Source organism: Nasonia vitripennis, chromosome 1, assembly GCF_009193385.2.
Source record: "Nasonia vitripennis strain AsymCx chromosome 1, Nvit_psr_1.1, whole genome shotgun sequence".
Classification (NCBI taxonomy): Eukaryota; Metazoa; Arthropoda; class Insecta; order Hymenoptera; family Pteromalidae; genus Nasonia; species Nasonia vitripennis.
Window position 1 is genome coordinate 23,990,012 of NC_045757.1, and position 17,532 is coordinate 24,007,543.

Sequence of the window (17,532 nt, forward strand, 5' to 3'; positions counted from 1 at the left end):
CGTTGCCTAGCAACCAAAGCTCTCGCTATGTCTCTCTCTCTCTCTCTCTCTTTCTCCCCCCCCCCCCTCTCTCGTTCACGCGGAGGAATATTGCTGCAGGCTGCTAGTAGTTGCAGTAGTAGTAGGATTGAGAGTATCCGGACGGGGATAGGGGGGAGACAAGGGGGCGGCAAACTATACCACGTCACTACAGTGCGGTCAGAGGGAGATAGGGAGATAGAGAGAGAGAGAGAGAGAGAGAGTGAGAGAGAGACAGAGCCAGAGAGGAAGAGCTCACCTCGGCGTTGAGCAGGAAAGCTGCGACGTCGTACTTTGCCGGCTTGTAAGGCTGCCCGTTCTCTCTATCTCTATCTCGCTCTTTTGAAGCAAGAACGAGAGAGAAACGTGGCTTGTATGCTGTATACGTATATAGAAAAGAGGATCGTACTTGAAGCCTTGATTTTCTCTGGCTCACGATTTCGCTGTACACGTAAATAAATAGATACCGGGGTAGAAAATGCTCGGGAACCGGTTCTCGTTATAAGGTATCTCGGTGCTTGTGTTGCAACGGAAGAGAGATAAAAAAGGACGGTATACTTTCCGGGGCTCTTATTACCATTAGAAACTCTGCGGATGTGAGGTTTCCTCCTTCTCTTTGTTCCGCGAGAGTTAAAGCAAGCGATTGTGAGCGAGCGAAGCCCCGCATGGGCTCTGTAATTTTCGTTGATTCAGACGACGACGACGATGGCGGCGGGGGGGGGGGGGAGCCAGTAAGATATAGCGGTTGTATACCGTCGTATTTCTTTTGGGTTCACTTCTTTTTATTCGCTGTCCTTTATACGCACACGCACAATGGGAACCTTACATTGCCGCGCCGTGGAATTAATGGCTTTCGTAGTCAGCTAGGGATCGTACGTGCGTACGCATGTGTGGGTATAGAGATAAAACTTCTTTTAATGCCGCTTGCGCTCGCGTTGTAAATACTTTTATGGTTCTTTTTATTATACCTACACAGCCAAGCCACTATCACGAGTTTGCCGGACTCCATAGCTCCTTTTTTTCTACGAACGAAAAGAGTAAGGAATGTGGATATTATATTTCTCGCTGTCTGGAAATTTAAAATGGCTAGAACGTATTCCCACCGAGTTAGCGCATGTCACGTGACCGAACGCGTTCGACAAAATGGCCGCCGTTACGCTGTAGCCACGTAATGGCGTCCGATCGATTGGAAAAGCATTTGCTCATAACGTTCGAAATCCTTTGCCAGTGCCATATAAATTCAAAGTAGAACTAGAAACTTAATCAGCGTTGCCGTGCCGAGAAGAAAAAATCAATTTCAACGCATCGTTATTTATCCACTCAGGGTCGTGATCAATCTACCAGCATGACGTTTTCGAAAGTCTCCAAGGCTATTCCCAAGGAGAAATTAATCAGCAGGGAGAATGACTCACTGCATTCCTATATGCGAGTGCGGTGGGCGTCGGATGTGCGAGGTTGTTTATTCAGGCCGCGCGCAGAGCGCTTGAGTTTCAACCGCGCTATGAGAACCACTGGCCGGAACCAATTAGAGCCGTCGGGTTGCTGCGCGGCGTTCAGCCGTTTTTGCTCCAATTATCGGCCCGACTCTAATAACTCAGACTGACGGCCAGGCAGCGGCTTTATCTGGCACATGCGCGAGGTATTCGAGTTTCTCTTTCGCTCCAGTTGTGAGTTGTTTTTTCTTCCTCTCGGCGAAACTTTAAATTATTCAGTGAACTCGCGTACAAAGTTACACTTCAGTTGCCTTTGACAAACTTTCCGGGGAATGGAAACAGCTAAGTAAAGTTTCGCGATAATGTACAGTATAAAGATAAGTAAGACCGTTAGCTGACGAGTTATCAGTACTATACAAAGTAGCATCATTAGCAGAACAAAAAGAAAAAAAATTAATCGTTTTCAATCAGCACGAGTTGCGCAACGCGAGCCGCAATCAACTCTCCGCCGCGCCGAATTGCGCCACGAGGAAAAGGAAAAAACACGTTTCGCAATCGAAATGGTTCAACAACAACGATAATAAGTAATACTTTGCGTACACCGAAGACGCCAAGCCTGAATGCTTAACGGTTCAGGTTTCCTCATTTAGCTACGCGCGAGGAGAAAGAGGGATAAAAGAAAACGGCGCCAAGTGGGTTATAGCTTGAACCGACAGCGTTGGAAACTTTAGAAAGTTGTGCTGTATATAGCAGCAGCGCAGTTGGTAGATTGTTGCGTACACAAAGCATTGGGCTGCACGGTGGGGAGCGCCGGCTGCATAGCGATGTGCGGAGAAAATAAAGGAGCGGCGGAACTTGGTCCGTAATTCGAATGGCCTGCATTATTAGCGAGCCAACCTTCCTCCTTCCCTTCCTCGCCGAACAACTGGCGTACGAAGCGCGCGAACAACCCAGGCTTTGTCCTTCTCTCCCTCTCTCAACCCCACCCGAAGCGTAGCACGCAAATCGAGTTTCCAGGAATGAGGAGTGAAGCACGAGGATTGGGATTCGGGATTGGACGTGCGCGCGCAATCCCTGGAGAGGTTGCGCGTAAAAATACATACGAAGCGAACAAAGTCAAGCACACATGCCCAGTGGGAGGGGAGTAGTTCTTGGGGCGCATGCGCGAGCTTGGATAACTTTGAAAATCGATAACGAACTTAACTCGGCCGCTGCAGGCTGCCGCGGAGGGGGGCAGCGGGAATTCACATTGGACGGAAATGGTGTTGCGAGCAAGAGAAATATTGGCGTGGAAAGCCCGCGGTGGGAAAAAGTGGTGGAAGCACTCCTCAACCTACTGGAATGGTAATTAATTAATATTCCGAGCGCGCTCATGCTCCCTACTCTCGACTCCCTCCTCTCTCTCTCTCTCTCTCTCTCTCTCTCTCTCTCTCTCTCTCTCTCTCTCTCTCTTATACGGTCGAGCTTAATCCGAGTCAGCGCTTCGGTGTGCGAGGCATAATGATTCGCGTGCTATACAGTAAATCACATAATAAAAGCTAAAATATATAGAAAAAACGGCAATATCAAAGTATATAAGTGTCGCGCTGGCTGCCAACCCGAAGGCGTTGTATTCGTACCGTTTACTTGCCATCGTGGCGCTGCCGCGCCCCTTGATACTGTGCGCGTGTGTATATAGTTGAGCTACACTCTCGGAATCAGCAATTGGAAATTCAAATGAGGCAAGATTATTCCCGCTGTGCCAAGCGGCTTTGTCTGCGGCGGAACTTATTCATGAGTTTTTGTCTGAGTTCTCCCCGAAAGGAGCCTGCCTGCCTCCCATGCATTATAATATGAACGAGGCAAAGTTGGATGGCTTCGCGCTACTCGATACGCGCAGGACATAACCTCTTCCATTATCCCGTATATCCAAGGGGTTACTTTGGCCCCTATATATATAATACAAGTAGAGCGCCGTCGTTATAAGCCGAAATGGCCTTACATAAAATACCCCGGATGTGTGCGTAGCTCCTCCTTTAATGAAAATAGTAGATACTACAGTCGAGATTAATGGGATCTGGGCGTGGGCGCATAGAGGGAGCTGCGATCGACGTATAATATAACGAAGCTCATCAACTCCAGTCCCCGCGCAGCACACACGATTCTAGAAGCCACGTCGTCGTCAGGCTCTATAGATATCCAAGAATAACTCGGATCAATAAAGAAGATTACTGCACTGGGATATGCCAGTCTCGATTTTGTCTGTCAACCTCGCTTGGCTCTCCTACTCTCGTACGCAGCGAACGAAATACGTTAAGGCCATTGGTTCGAACCTAGAGCCAAGAGATAAGCTCGGCTCTAGACACCAACGCGTTGTGGCGCAACTATACGCGCCCGTCAATAATTGAACGAACCGAATCACCTCGAACACGGCCGGGCATCGTTATCGAGCTACCCATATACCCGAGGATCTATTTGCGGCCGTGCGCGCGGTTAAGCACGGCTGCAACGTGACGTGTCTATGGCCTATGCTAATGTCGAGGCGTAGTTCAGAGATACACGTCAGTGGACGTTCGGTTTACTTACGCAGTAGTTCTGCATATGTAAGTATACCGGCCGATACGTGAGCGCGAGCCAATGATTCCAAGGTAATCTGCCGCTCCGGCATTCCAGCCGTCCAGTTGGACAGTTGGTTATTTCGTTCAGACTTTTCCTGCTATATCTCTCGGGACAGGGATTACGAAGTAAAAGCCGGGTGAGGGAACCACTACGCTCCGTGTATATCTGTATACAAATCTCGGGTTTTTCTCGGGAAGTGCAGCAGCTGTGCGGCTGAATCTGTCTTGGTGAGAGCATTACGTTGGTGCCGAGAGAGGAGGAGGAGGAGGAGGGAAAAGGGAAGGGAACAGCTTGATGCGGCTCTGGCTCTCGCCGACGCAGGCGCGCAGGTCTGCCATTGGTTCCCCGCATGGCCTGGCGGTTTTTACCTCTCCCGGCTCTCCCTCTCACGCCGTTGCACCGCGTAGGTACATAGTCGATCCATTACATCCCGGAGTTAAATTAAAGTCCGCCCCAGCAGGTTACCCCAATAATTTCACGTCGCCGCTGACGCGCGATCCGTCTCCCTCGCCATCATTCCGCCAGAAGTTTTAACCTTAATTAAATTTTTGAAATTCGAAGAAAAAGGAACGAGAGTTCGGCTCTTGGGCTATGGGCGTGCCAGAACTATAATAATACGTTAACCTGGGAATCGCGCGCGACGCGTTCGAACCGCATTCCATTTTTAGCGACGGCCGTGGGAGTGGGGATGGGAGCTTGCGAAAAGCCGAGATCCTGAAGAACCTAAAGCGCGCTTCAGTGACTCGCTCGATCCCGTTCGCCAGCAACAACAATGCTCTCCAGCTTGTTTAACCAACCGAATCAGCCGATATGCCTCATCGCCAAAAGTGGAGGATCGATATCGCTGAGGCCGAGTGGGGGGGGGGGTAGTTCCGCAGCGCCACCTGGGCCAGTTCAGCAACAGCTATATGCAGCGGCAAACAGAGCGCGTTGCTGATCAGCAACGCCACGTCGCTGCTGCTGTTGATGAGCATCGCGCACTGCACGCCGTGCGGGGGGGGGGGCGAAAGCCGTGCGCGCGCGCGCTGTACGCAGCTGTGTATAGCACAGAGCCAGCGAACTCAGCCGGCTATACATAATATACCTGCGGCTACATTGTATTACACTTACATCACGCGGGCGCTCGGCAAGCAGCAGCAGCAGCAGCAGCAGCAACAGTTCGAGAGAGATTTTTTTCCGCTGCTCTTCGCGTGGCGCGCACAGCTCCGCCGGCCGCCGCTTCGTTCGGCGCGCGCTCCTCCGCTACTTAGTCTGTCGCGCGCGTGCTCACGGTCTACAGTGTATCTCCTCGAACTCTGTGTGCTCTTGTGTGTGCAGTGTATATATAATATATTCTCGCGCTTTCCTCTCTGCAGCGTAACTCGCTCTGCAGTCGGTCTGCTGTTGTGACAGGTGCGCGCTCATCAATCTCAGTTCACGCTCGGAAGTGCGTGTGTCACGTGTGCCCTTGAAAAGTGTCCTGACTCGTACCTACTGTGTAAACTGAAGTGAGTGTGTGCTCAGCGCGGTGATTACGACTCTGTGCCCTCGTTTTTTACGCTATTTTTCCCCCTTCGCACGCACGCAGTCCGCGAAGCCCTATGCGGGGGAGATTTAAAACACGAGTAACGGGGCTCCGAACGAGTTGACTCTTTCACACCTGCGCCTCCTCGCACACACGAAGCTTCGCGCCCTGAAATGAGGTTACACGACACCGAGACGAGACGAGGCTTGCATTACCAGGCCCATCAGCAGCGGACGACGGGCACGAGCAAGAGGCGTATTTGATCGAGCCGGCCGACTCGTTGAAAAGTGCACGTGAGATGCTACCGCTCATCTGATAATTGGACGTCGCCTCCAACCGCTCTCTCCGCTTCTCGGACGGCAGAACGACGAGGCCGAGGATCGCGACAAAGCACGTCAGTTTTGTTTCTCCTTCTGCGCTCGCCTTTGCGTTGGCTTTGGCTATTGCTTATTCCTTGTGTTCCGCTGCGAGAGATAAACTAGTGATGGATTAGTAACGAGAGTTTGATGACGAATTTTTTGCTGTTCTTGCCGAGAAGACTGTTGCGGAAAGACTGCAGTGGAGCGCGCTTTCTCGGTGTGATCTGATGGGCGAATTGTTGTTTTGCAGATTGGAAATGAGCAGTTCATTGGAACGGGATTACGATGAATTTGAATTTTCGAGGGAAAATCAGCTTGAAGCGGCCAACGTAGAGGGGAAATTGCAAAAATTGGGTGAGTACCGTCTTTTCTGTTTTATAAAGCCAGGAGCGAATTTTTAATTTATGCATCAAGTTTAAGCCTAGCGGGCGAATCTGAGTTTACAGGGGGAGGGTTTGGTTGGCTTCCCGCGAGATATGATGAAAACCGAATTCAAACAGCCGCGCTACTAATCCCGCGCCGAAAGCGTCGACCAATGAAAAAAAAGTGTGGAAAGTCGCGGTGGAGCTTTAATGAGATCCGCTGGTCTCGTTGTGTCTATATACTGCATTTATTCGTATATGAAATATATTGCACGAAACGACGCGTCATTCCTCGGCTGAAATTGTCTACTCAACATATTATAATGCAAGCATTAATAACGAATTATAATGACAACGGAAGCTATATCCGGTGAAATTTTTACTTAAAAACTAAATTTAATTTCATGCGGGTCGTTAGTATTGTCGATGACAATATCGCTTGTGTCATTTATTAGTAAATAGTGGTCACGTACGGAATCATTATAATATGTAGTTAATATAGAAAAAGTTTCTTTCACCAAATCGACTCCCGTGGATAATATTAATGCGGCGGTTATTCTATAGAGTAACCTGTGCATTTTAATATCTTGTTGACGTTCCCGCATGCATTCATGCGCATACGTGAAAAAGTACAATTTATTCCATTATTTATAATGTATTGGTCGAGAATATCAAAGTTCGATTCGAATGGCTTTCCTGCTTATAAGAGTATAAGAAATTCCATGTTGATGTATTATAGGAGTACAGAGAAAATCGTCTTGGAATCACAAGCTACGGCTACTTTTTCGGTAAAAGTATATATCGATTTGATCTTGATGGATAAAGAAGCTGAAAGTAACTGCAGAGTTTACGACAGCGAAGACATAGACTAACAAGAATCGATTATCACGTATTTGTCGACGAGGGTATAGAGAGAGAGAGAGAGAGAGAGAGAGAGAGAGAGAGAGAGAGAGAGAGAGAGAGAGAGAGAAAGAGAGAGAGACTACATATCACTCGGCGCAGATGTACTTATAAGTATATAGCGAAAGATGAAAAGTGGCTATTCTTTTTATCGAACTATGCTTCAACTAAGCTCTGGCGACAAACGTATTTACGTTCAATTTTTCTACGATTTTAATGCAGAAGAAGCAAAAAACCACACGATATCAATATTGATGCTTGTTAGCGCGGGTCTCTATGTCCCTTCGCATGAAAAATGAAACATTGCAGTCATAGTATCTTTAATCGTATATTCTTCAGTTTTAATAATAAAATAATGCTCCAACGTATCATTATAAGAGACCCCTGCATCGTCGTATATTATAATATATTATTCTTAGTCGTGTGTTTAGTACTATACCGTCTTATCTATAGCCACGACCCGTAGAAATTCGCATTAATGAAGCTCCAGAGAATTGTCCGATAGTATAGCCCCGGAAACTTCGATGCCTTGAAGCGCACAAATTCGGCTTCAAATATAATTTTTTTTTTTTTTTTTTTTTTTTAATAGTGTAGGTAAAGCTCTATATAATTCGAAAGCTGGAAGCTGGCGTCTATTCTAAACGCGTACCGACAGAGCACTTTTAGGACAGAAAATTAGCATCTCTCGCGTGTTAACAAGATTCACACTTACCATGTAAAATGCTTGTTTTAACTTCGGTTTAATTTTTTTTAATCTGTATAATTGAAAGGCGCACCTGCGATGTGCTCAACATCGGATTGTTTTAACTAATATATTACGAACAATGCGATGAGAAATTCTATACATTTTCAAAAAGAATTTCTACTTCTGTGCTGAAACGATTTCATCTTATCGGCAATCTGATTGTATTTCAATTGAAAAAGTACCGGTGAACACATGGTCGTCTGTAATATCGACCGAGTTCTGCGGTATGTTTTTTGTAATCAAAGATCACTATCCAAAACAGCTAAGTTGATCATAAACTTTCAGAGTGTCACCATACTTAACTATAATGTTTCCCTTTTTATAATTCATGGAAAATTTTTATTTTCAACCTTTCGTTCGATAAGAATAACTTATAAAAAAAAAGAAAAAACAGAACATAAGGTTCCACACAATCCAGCCGACCGACAAACTGAAACACGCTATTAACATCATCGCAGAATCGTCGCGCAACAATCCTTTCACGCCACTTATATACGAACACCTGCGACTCCGATTCGAAAACCCAACATCTCTGCAGGCTATATACCTGCGATGTGCCAAAAAGCGCAAAACACTCTATAACGCGCACGTCGTGACCGAACGAGCGCAGAACAAGCAAAGTCCGCCTGGATTCGCGAATCTTCGGCCAATGAAAGCCGAGCTTTAACCCGGGCCCCGGTATCGATTGGCCGAGACTCGGTCGGCTTGGCGCGGATCCTCTACTTCGGTCGCGAGTCATAATTTTCGCAGACTCGCTTCTCTGCCGCATACAGTCGCACACATTGCACACATGCGCACTATACACACAGATCCGCGCGCGAGGAGTTTCGGCCCCCGCGCGCGCCAGTAGTTCGGCTGGGGCTTGACCGCGCGAGTCGCGCCCGCCTACATTCGGATTCTGCGTCTCTCTGCGCCGCGATGCTTTTATCGGGCACTCGCAGCGAAAATGAATGAATAGATTCGTCGTGTCGGATGGCTCATCGTTGCGGTGGACGATCAGCATCGCGACTGCGGGAGAACGGCATCGACGGCTTTTCGCTCTCATAGAGTGTTTGTGTGCTGCAAAGCAAAGAGAGAGAGAGAGAGAGAGAAGAGAGAGATAGAGATAGAGATGTAAATAGAGGCGCGTGTGCTGCACTCGAGGTACTGTATATAGGACGTACACGCTATATAGCTGAGTTGTATGTGCGGATTCGAGAGAGATTACATGTATAGAAGGATAACCTCAAAACGCCGCTCTCTCCATCTCTAATGCCCGCCGACAAGAGATGGGATTCGCGAAGTAGAGGGTGAGATGTGCGATGATGATTCATCTCTTTTTCCATGACTCCTTTTCTCTATATTCAGTGCGATGCTGACGGTCCTTACTCACTGTTGCCATCGATGAGGGTGATGGGCCGTGATTTGCTTTTCAAAGATATCTCGCAGTCGACGATGCAGTGTGCGAATGTAACCATCGCGAATTTTCGAAAGTTTTGTTCTCCGAAATTTCGAAGGTGTTTCCGGGTGTGCATTATAGTTGACGAGGCGTATACAGGCGATTGGTACCAACTTTAATTGATTAAACTCGACTGCTATGCGATAAAATTGATTTATCCGTTATTCGGTTATTCCGCCTGTATGCAAAGCTTTCGTTGTCTGATTAAGGTATTATATGGCTCGGGTGCAAATATAAAGGTTTATATCGGACTATAAAATTCTGTAGCTTCGAGGGAGGGGGTAACGGAATTTTATTACTTTTGACTGTCTGAATCAGCAGGGTCTTTTTTTCTATTGGTACCACATCCTGATGGATGAAAATATGCTGATATATTCGTTTTGTATTCGTGTTTCAGGCAACAAATCGAACCCTGAAGAGGAAAACCAGCACAGGTGCGATATCTGCGATCAAAAGTTTCCAAACAAAAAGGACCTGCAGGATCATTTTACAAAACATCTTGGCAATCCACGAGTGGTGCTCCAGAGGATTGTTGATCAGAAGCTCAGCTGCTCAACTGCAGTTAAGAAAGAACATATCGATAATTACTGGCTGGGTGAAGAACAAAAAGGCAACCTGAAGATTACACTGAAGAGACAGAGTCCAGTGGGTGACTCCCTGAAGCTAACGTTGAAGAAGTCACCAAAATCCGAGGGCTTCACTGTTGTCAGCAGAAACTGTGGTTCGATCGAGCAAAGTATTAAAAAGCAAAACGCACTGGCTGAAACACAAGAAAATGACAACAAGAGTGACTCGGAGGAGGAAAAAGCCACCGAACAAAACTTTGAAAACGTGATGCTGAACCAAGAGGTAATTAACAGTTTAACTGTAAAATAACACAAACAAATTTTAGCATAAGGCATTGAGTTTTTGATTAAAATTATTTGTTATACAGAATACTTATGATGATGACAATGACAATTTTGAGTCTGGACCTGATCATAATCCACTGGAAAGTTCCGAAAGACCTTTAATGGATAATGTCGAAGGAGACTCTGGTGTTGGAAGTGATTCTGTCCATTTACCAGAGAGAGAAGAGCAAAATGAAGATGATGGAAATGCAGACAATAATAGTAATTTGGATCAAGCCGAGTTAGCAGGAAATGAAGATCCTGAAGAGTCTGATGCATTGGAAGCAACATGTAGAGAGACAATAGAAAATCTGAAGAAATTGGGCGAACATTCAAGGTAATTTTAATATTTTTTTCCGATTAATTTTTTATGTAGGGAACAGACATCTACATCTTTAATGAAAAATATATTGACACACGCAATCATCTAATTTAAATTTAAATCACTATATATAGTTTACAAAATTTAAGTTTAATGTTTAAAGTGTATAATTTTTATTTTCCTAATGGCTGGTAACATTGGAAGTGGATATTTTTCTTTCAAATTTTTATTCTTCACATTGAATAAAACTATCCTTTATCAATTACTTATCAATTAAGTTGTTTACTTTTGTGAAGCATAACAATTTACGTTCGTTTTGTATAAAAAAATCTTCTGTTCCCTATTTTCGGTATCTCTTTATATTAAGTTCGCCATTTTTATTCATTTCATTTTAACATCACCTTTTACACCAATAGGTTCATTGGTTCCAGATCATCTGATCTTCTTAATCTCACGGAAACCCCAGCAATCGAGGAAGAGGAAGAAGAAAACGACGATGCTGAGAGTAACCGTGCGTCATGCGTGATCGAGGAGCTCCGCGGTAACAGCGAAATTAGTATAGTCCCGAAATCGGCTCTTATGCCGGGGCCCTCGACGTCCTCACCAAGTCGTTCAGAGACAGACATCGTCCCCATCGGTGGAAGTTCTAATTCTAGTTTCAATTGGAATAAGATTACAGAGGACTCGAGCAGTAGCAAGATCAAAGACGATGAAGCACCAGAGAAAGATACTCCCGACAACACCGAAGCCGCGGGCTCTCTTCTCCAGAACTTCCTCCTTGAGCATCAGCGCAATCAGAACGAGTCGAACCTATCAAGCAGCGCGCAGAACTTCGAGACCGAGTATGTTTCGTTGGAAAGGCTCGCGGAAACCGTCAACACCTGTCGCGTCTGCAATGAGAAGTTCAAGGACATGGCACACCTGGACGCGCACAGATCTAAGGCAGGACACTACCAATGCACTGTGCCTGATTGTAGCGCACTAGTGTTTACGAGTCTCGAGACGATGGCAATTCACAAGTCACAAGTCCATGGGGCCCCCATTTCACCGGGTATTACTGTGTCTCCACGTCGCTTAGCTTCAAACTCGCCACAAGCAGCGAATTCGCCCACTTTGAGTCAAACGTCGCCGCGTACGAACACGCGCTCGCCGCACTCACCGTCTTTTTCAGCCAGGAGGCACTCACCTCACACCAACTCGCCTACTTACAATATGCCTGGTGCCTCTACTTCTCATGCCTCCTCGCATGCTCCGGTTCCAGGCTTAGAGCATTTGACTGCACCAATGCAGCAGTTAGCACAACAGGTGCAGAGGATAAGCGTGCCTCCTGCAATGCACATATCCGCACCAGGTGGTTTGCTCCAAGGGCCTGGAGGTGGTTACTATCAAGGACCTGGAAGACCACCTATGTACAGAAATTCTATGAATTTCCCTTCATCAATGATGCAAATGTATCAGCAGTATGCAGCCAATCAGTATCAGATGCAGTGTCAGGTACCATTGCAACCACCAACACCCCAACAAGCAACCAGAGGGAGATATCCTGGTGTTGTGCCAGGGCAAAGGTATGTACATTTTTATTATGTGAAAAACCCTAATTTCTAAAAAATCAAAGTTCATTAAAAATAAGCTAAACCACCTATAAACAGTAACTGCCCATAAAATATGGTATAGTACTCTTAACTTTATGGAAGCCTTACGTCTATAGTCATACAGTAGATATACTGGTATAGCAGAAATTTATAAAACTTTCAATGCATATCAAGTAACTTTTGCAATGTATTTTGTATTGTCTAGTTTAAAAGAAAACTATTTATGCATTAATGATATATGTATGACTGATTCTTACATTACTAATTCACTTGTGAATTGTATAGCAGCAATAAAATTGAATATCGCTGCCCAGTATTAATGCATAGTTTATCATTATATTTTAATTTTGTGTGCTTAATGACATAGTTCTTTATCTTTTAAAATAAAATTGCAAATTGGTAGCTATCACCTTGGAATTGCCACTTGACTTCTATTTGTTTGCTGACGATGATAAACTTAAATATTACTTTAAACTATAACTATGTAATAAAGAATAATTATATGTAACAAAATTAACTAACTAAATTAATTCTTGACAAAGAAAATAATCTGCCTATGTATACTTATACATCGCGAAAACTAATATAGAACTATAAGTACTTGTATTTATGTAAATACATATCAACAGGATACAAAACATACCAAACACCATGCATGCTCACTTTGTTTAACCTCCAAAAGCCGGCTTCTGGACTGCAGCTTCGCCAACAAAAATTCAAAATAAAGTTAAACGCCTTGAAAACAAAAAGTCAAAACCTTATTCTTCTTCATCTTTTGCTTGTTCAAATTTCACCGTACATGCAATTATTCCGTCAAAAGTGCTCATAAGTACTCCAACTGTCAATCAAAGGAACTTCAATCGCCAAGACGAAATCCCAACATTGAAATGTATCGAAATCAAGCATGCAAACGCGCGCCAAATATACTTCTAGGTAGTCGAACCTAATCTAGGGGATAAAGTGTTTTCGTTTAGTATCAGGCGTTTCCGGTCTCTTCATCTGAATACCTACTTGCTCTTTATTGTAATCCGAATCCGTTGCTGTAGTTTCGCATTCTTCACCCACCTCAACCTTCGCGTTATAATGCTGATAGGTATATAGAGTAATGTGTGCTTGATGTGACTCGCCTCGTGTCTCGTGTCGTGAGCCGTAGCGGGAAAAGTTATTGTATTATACAGTTAATAATGGAATGCCCTATACATAGTTTGAAAGTTAAATTTTTTCGGTTGTAAACATACTTTAGTTTTTCAAATGGCGAGACCTAAACAAATCGCAATGAAACAAACCGGAGGTGCTAGAGAAGCTGAAAGGGTTCGAAAAAAATTAAAGGAATTGTATGCTAAGCAAAGAAAAGAGGACGCGAGACTTGAGAAAGAAAAGCTAGAAGAGGCGCAGAAAAACGCATTAAAACTTGAAAACAATAGTCAATTAGAGAAATTTGAAGACTCTTCAAAGCAATTGCCATGATGTTTCTTGATTTTTAATTTATGCACAGTTTTATACAGTGATCATTTCCCTTTTATTAAATGACAAATCCAATTCATCTTCATGAAATATTATATATTTTTGATTAACTGAAAATATTTTGCATTAATTGAAAAAATTGTTTTATTTACAGGCCTACAAGAATGCCTACTATACCACCTGCAAATCTAAACAACATGCACAGAACACGTGCAAAAAGGCCTATGCTACCACCATCATCGCAAATTCCGCAACAGATCCAACCGCAGGTTCAACAGCAGTTGCAACAGGCAACCACTGGTGGTAGTGCACCCAAGCAGAGACGCATGGATGTGTTACTGCCAGATCGCAACGAAGACGCTGACTGCCATGTCATTGCCCAGCAAAAGAGGAATGATGGTCTACCTGTTATACAGAATGTCCAAGGTGGTGCTACCCTACAACCATCGACCAGCAATGACTCCACCATTCATCTTACTGATCAAATAACTCTTAGTGTGAGACAACCTGGTTAGTAGCAATATCATTTTCAGTAATTTTTGTTACAGTATTTACCTATGAGTTAGATGTGATTTTTCATACACTTGAGTTGATTAAAATTTAATTAGTTATGCTTGATATTTAATTTATCAAAAATCCTCTATTTCTTTCTGTAATTATTTGATTAAATTTATTTAAAAATTGATATATTTTTAACTTTATGTGCACTTTTAAGTTATTCTCCTTTTCATCTTATAATTGCAATTTGAATCATCATCAAGGGAGAAGTGCACAAATGCGAAAAATATGTTTCTTTGTTTACTAATCGATAAAGGTCCTAATCCAGCACAAGTCAACGCAATGGTACAAGGTGCTAAGAAGCCTGATGCTTCATCAGTAGCCAATGTTCTGGCTTCTCGTGGTATCACAGTTACTCCAGCTACTAACAACAAGAAGTCTCAGGACCAGCCGCAGCCAGGACCAAGTGGTATGCAACAGCAGCAGCAAAAGTCTCCACAGCAACAGTCTCAGCAGCAGCAGTCTCAACAGCAACAAGCTCAGCAGCAACAAAGGCCTTTAAATGTACCAGCTTTGAATCTGAGTTCAGCAATATCAATCATACCGACTGCAAGTGCACAAAGGAGACAGCAAGAACAACCAGTACAGTTTGCTGTACCCCAGAGCAGACAAGCGACAAGCGAAGTAGAAAGGCCACCTAGACCACCTACAGTTGACCTGACACAAGATCCACCTCCACAAGCTCATACTCCAGCTAGAAGAGGCCGTCCACCTAACTTACCTAATCCAAATCAATACCCGTGAGTAATTAATAATGAGAAATACATTTTCACAATATTACTGATGGTCAGTAATAGTGATTATTGCTATTTTATGCATTTCAGTGCTGCTAATAGAATGCACGCATCACTAACTTGCCAAGTGTGTGACAAACGATTTCAAAGCCAGGAATTGTTAGCTCAGCACATGGCAACACATAGACAATCAAACAAATTAATTTATAAGTGAGTTATTGTTCATATAACATTCACTTGAGTTACTTTTTTACACACATTTCTCTTTTGGTAGATAAAGAATAACACTAAACTAATTTCTTTCTTTAATTTTGTAGATGTGGACTTGGAGGTTGCACAGCAGCATATCCGTCACTACTCGCTCTCAACGCTCACAGGACGTCCTTCCATAGGGAAACGATACATCCCAATCCGCCCTCTCAACAAAATGGCAATGTCGAGCTTGCACTACCGGTGGTAGACCTTCAATCGACTAACACGCTAACGCGACTACACAACCTGGGCATTGACAGCTTTATACCTCTTTCGCAGCTTAGTGCTCAAACTAGTGGCTGCTACGGTTTACCTATTATTTCGATAGACGGCGCACGAAATCCGGCAGTAGCTAATCTTGCCGCGTTAGGCGCAACTTCGATCCTGAGTCTTGGACCTCTTAGGCATATCAATTCTAATAATAATAGGTAACTGAAGAAACGATAATGGATAAAGCTGCTCTAGGTAGATAAACATGAATGCATTCGTTTGATCTCTTAAAAGTTAAAACTTAAATGGTAAAGCGAAAAATAACATTCATAGTGTTTTGTAAGATAAAGTTCGCAGGCAATTTTACAACAAATTAGCTTTATGCAAAGAATCAAATTATTTTCTTTATATTTTTATTTTATGAACTTTCATTGCTTTAAATCAAAAGTTCCACAAACTATAAAGAGTTCATTCGTGATGGACGTTTTAAAACTAATGAATTTTAGAAATCATGTGTAACTTATGTTTAAAAATAATACAATTTATCAGAGATCGATCTAGTAATTTTAATATACGATAAAGTATTGCCAAGGATAAATTTTTTGTACGATTTATAGCGTGTACTTATAATGTGCGCATACAACTAAAAATGCCAAATCATGAAAGTGGTTCAGAAATCTTGTTTATCGTAAATATTAAGATTGAGATTTCAAACCCAAAAAAAGAATCAATATCCATGACGTTTATTACTTTCGACTTTTTTCAAGATTGCAATATCTTATATCTTTTATACAATAACTAATAATTTATAAGACGGCACGATCAGTATTGTTATAAATTTTCCGAGAATTGAGATGCTTAAAAGATAAAATATTAATCATATTATTGCATTCATTGTAATTTTGTTGTCAGTAAGCATGGTATGCAACTTCCAAATGCATAACATAAACATCAAAAACATAACAAGCGTCTATAAATTCGCACTGACACGAGTGTTTCTTTTATGAAATTAATTCTATTACCCTTAAAATTATGAGAGCAGCTAACACGTATTTTATCAGTACTTATATGCAATGTTATTACCTCTCTATTTTAACGTAGTTCTTTCTCATCTATTATCATTTCATTCATATTTTTCACATGACACAATATTTATTGCTATGTTAATGTTGTAATAATTGTAAATAGATACGAGAAAAAGAGCATTGTTCCTTTAAAAATAATTTCTTCAAAAAGAGCTCTTCAAACTACAGAAAAGAACTGATTTAAAAACGAAAACTTAAGACTTTGTAAATACAACTAGCATAGTGAAAAGTACAATAAGTCCAGTTCCAGTGAAAGAGAAAATAGAAGATGCTTGAGCAAATTTATGAAACGAAGATTTGCAATCGTATTCGCAGAGAAAAATTAATAACGAGAATCTTATTTTATAAATAATCAAATTGCAATAATAGATTTGATTCTTTAAGATTCATATTTTATTTTTCAGACAATTATAAAAAAGGATTCTCTTGATTACTAATAAAACTCACAAAATGAACAAAAATTACTACTTCTGTGTAACATCGTACTTTCACTGTGATAATTAATGCAATATAATTGCAGTTACTAATAGTTACTATGTTGATTTACGGATTGTATAGAGAGTGAAAAATCCTATGACGAGTGAAAGCGCAAGTAATATACGATATCATGATAATTACGATTATACTCGTCAATTAGATAATATGTAAACAAAGAAATTTTTGTATATTGTTGATAAAGAGAATTGTTTCATTCTTACTTTTTTAATGACTGTTACAGCAGTAATAATAAATGAGATTTATTTTGGAAAATTTGTTCTTCTGCAACGGCGGTGTATGATTTCAGGAAATAGTTCAGCAAAAAGGCAGCATTGTACATATATAAATAAATACAGAACAGAATGAATGCAATGAGAAAATGCATGATTGCGAATCGCTCTGAGGCTTAAATATAAAATCGCATCTGTATTTTTGTAAAGAAATAAAAAAAAATGCTATATAAAGATTTGAGCTTTCATTATGTAAAACTAAATTTTCATTAAAAAATGCAAACTGGAAATCTGTATCGTCTGTTTTAATTTTTATAATATCTTCTACAGGTAAATTTTTTTTTTTCAAACATTAGTCTTC

The 17,532-nt window shown here is 42.4% G+C and overlaps 1 protein-coding gene and 1 long non-coding RNA gene across 11 annotated transcripts; one reads left to right on the forward strand and one right to left on the reverse strand.

The window, feature by feature from the left end:
• The first annotated feature begins 5,202 nt into the window (after window positions 1-5,202).
• Window positions 5,203-17,465, forward strand: LOC100678960 (probable serine/threonine-protein kinase drkD). Of its 10 annotated transcripts, none has more exons than XM_008219768.4 (9): window positions 5,213-5,947; window positions 6,163-6,266; window positions 9,755-10,206; window positions 10,292-10,584; window positions 10,986-12,134; window positions 13,780-14,135; window positions 14,440-14,923; window positions 15,008-15,127; window positions 15,235-17,405. In XM_008219768.4, the coding sequence occupies exons 2-9, from the start codon at window positions 6,170-6,172 to the stop codon at window positions 15,599-15,601; spliced, it is 3,318 nt and encodes a 1,105-aa protein (XP_008217990.1). In that variant the 5' UTR covers window positions 5,213-5,947; window positions 6,163-6,169; the 3' UTR covers window positions 15,602-17,405. The 10 variants fall into 10 exon arrangements, with proteins under 10 accessions (XP_016842229.1, XP_016842228.1, XP_016842226.1 ...); XM_032597736.1 differs by having other exon boundaries at window positions 5,764-5,947; window positions 11,001-12,134; window positions 14,452-14,923; XM_016986739.3 differs by having other exon boundaries at window positions 5,210-6,266; window positions 11,001-12,134.
• LOC116738527 lies at window positions 12,748-13,250 on the reverse strand. Its single transcript, XR_004344688.1, has 2 exons — window positions 13,173-13,250; window positions 12,748-13,109 (listed from the first exon to the last, which is right to left on the reverse strand). It is a non-coding gene; the product is annotated as an uncharacterized LOC116738527 (long non-coding RNA).
• Window positions 17,466-17,532: the final 67 nt, after the last annotated feature.

What these genes read in the sequence shown, in the direction of transcription:
- LOC100678960 (XM_016986737.3), top strand. Translation starts at nt 6,140, where the DNA reads ATGGGCGAATTGTTGTTTTGCAGATTGGAAATGAGCAGTTCATTGGAA. An exon ending in AAATTGGGCGAACATTCAAG is followed by an intron (nt 10,585 to 10,985) that starts GTAATTTTAATA and finishes TTACACCAATAG; the next exon opens with GTTCATTGGTTCCAGATCAT. An exon ending in CCTAATCCAAATCAATACCC is followed by an intron (nt 14,924 to 15,007) that starts GTGAGTAATTAA and finishes TATGCATTTCAG; the next exon opens with TGCTGCTAATAGAATGCACG.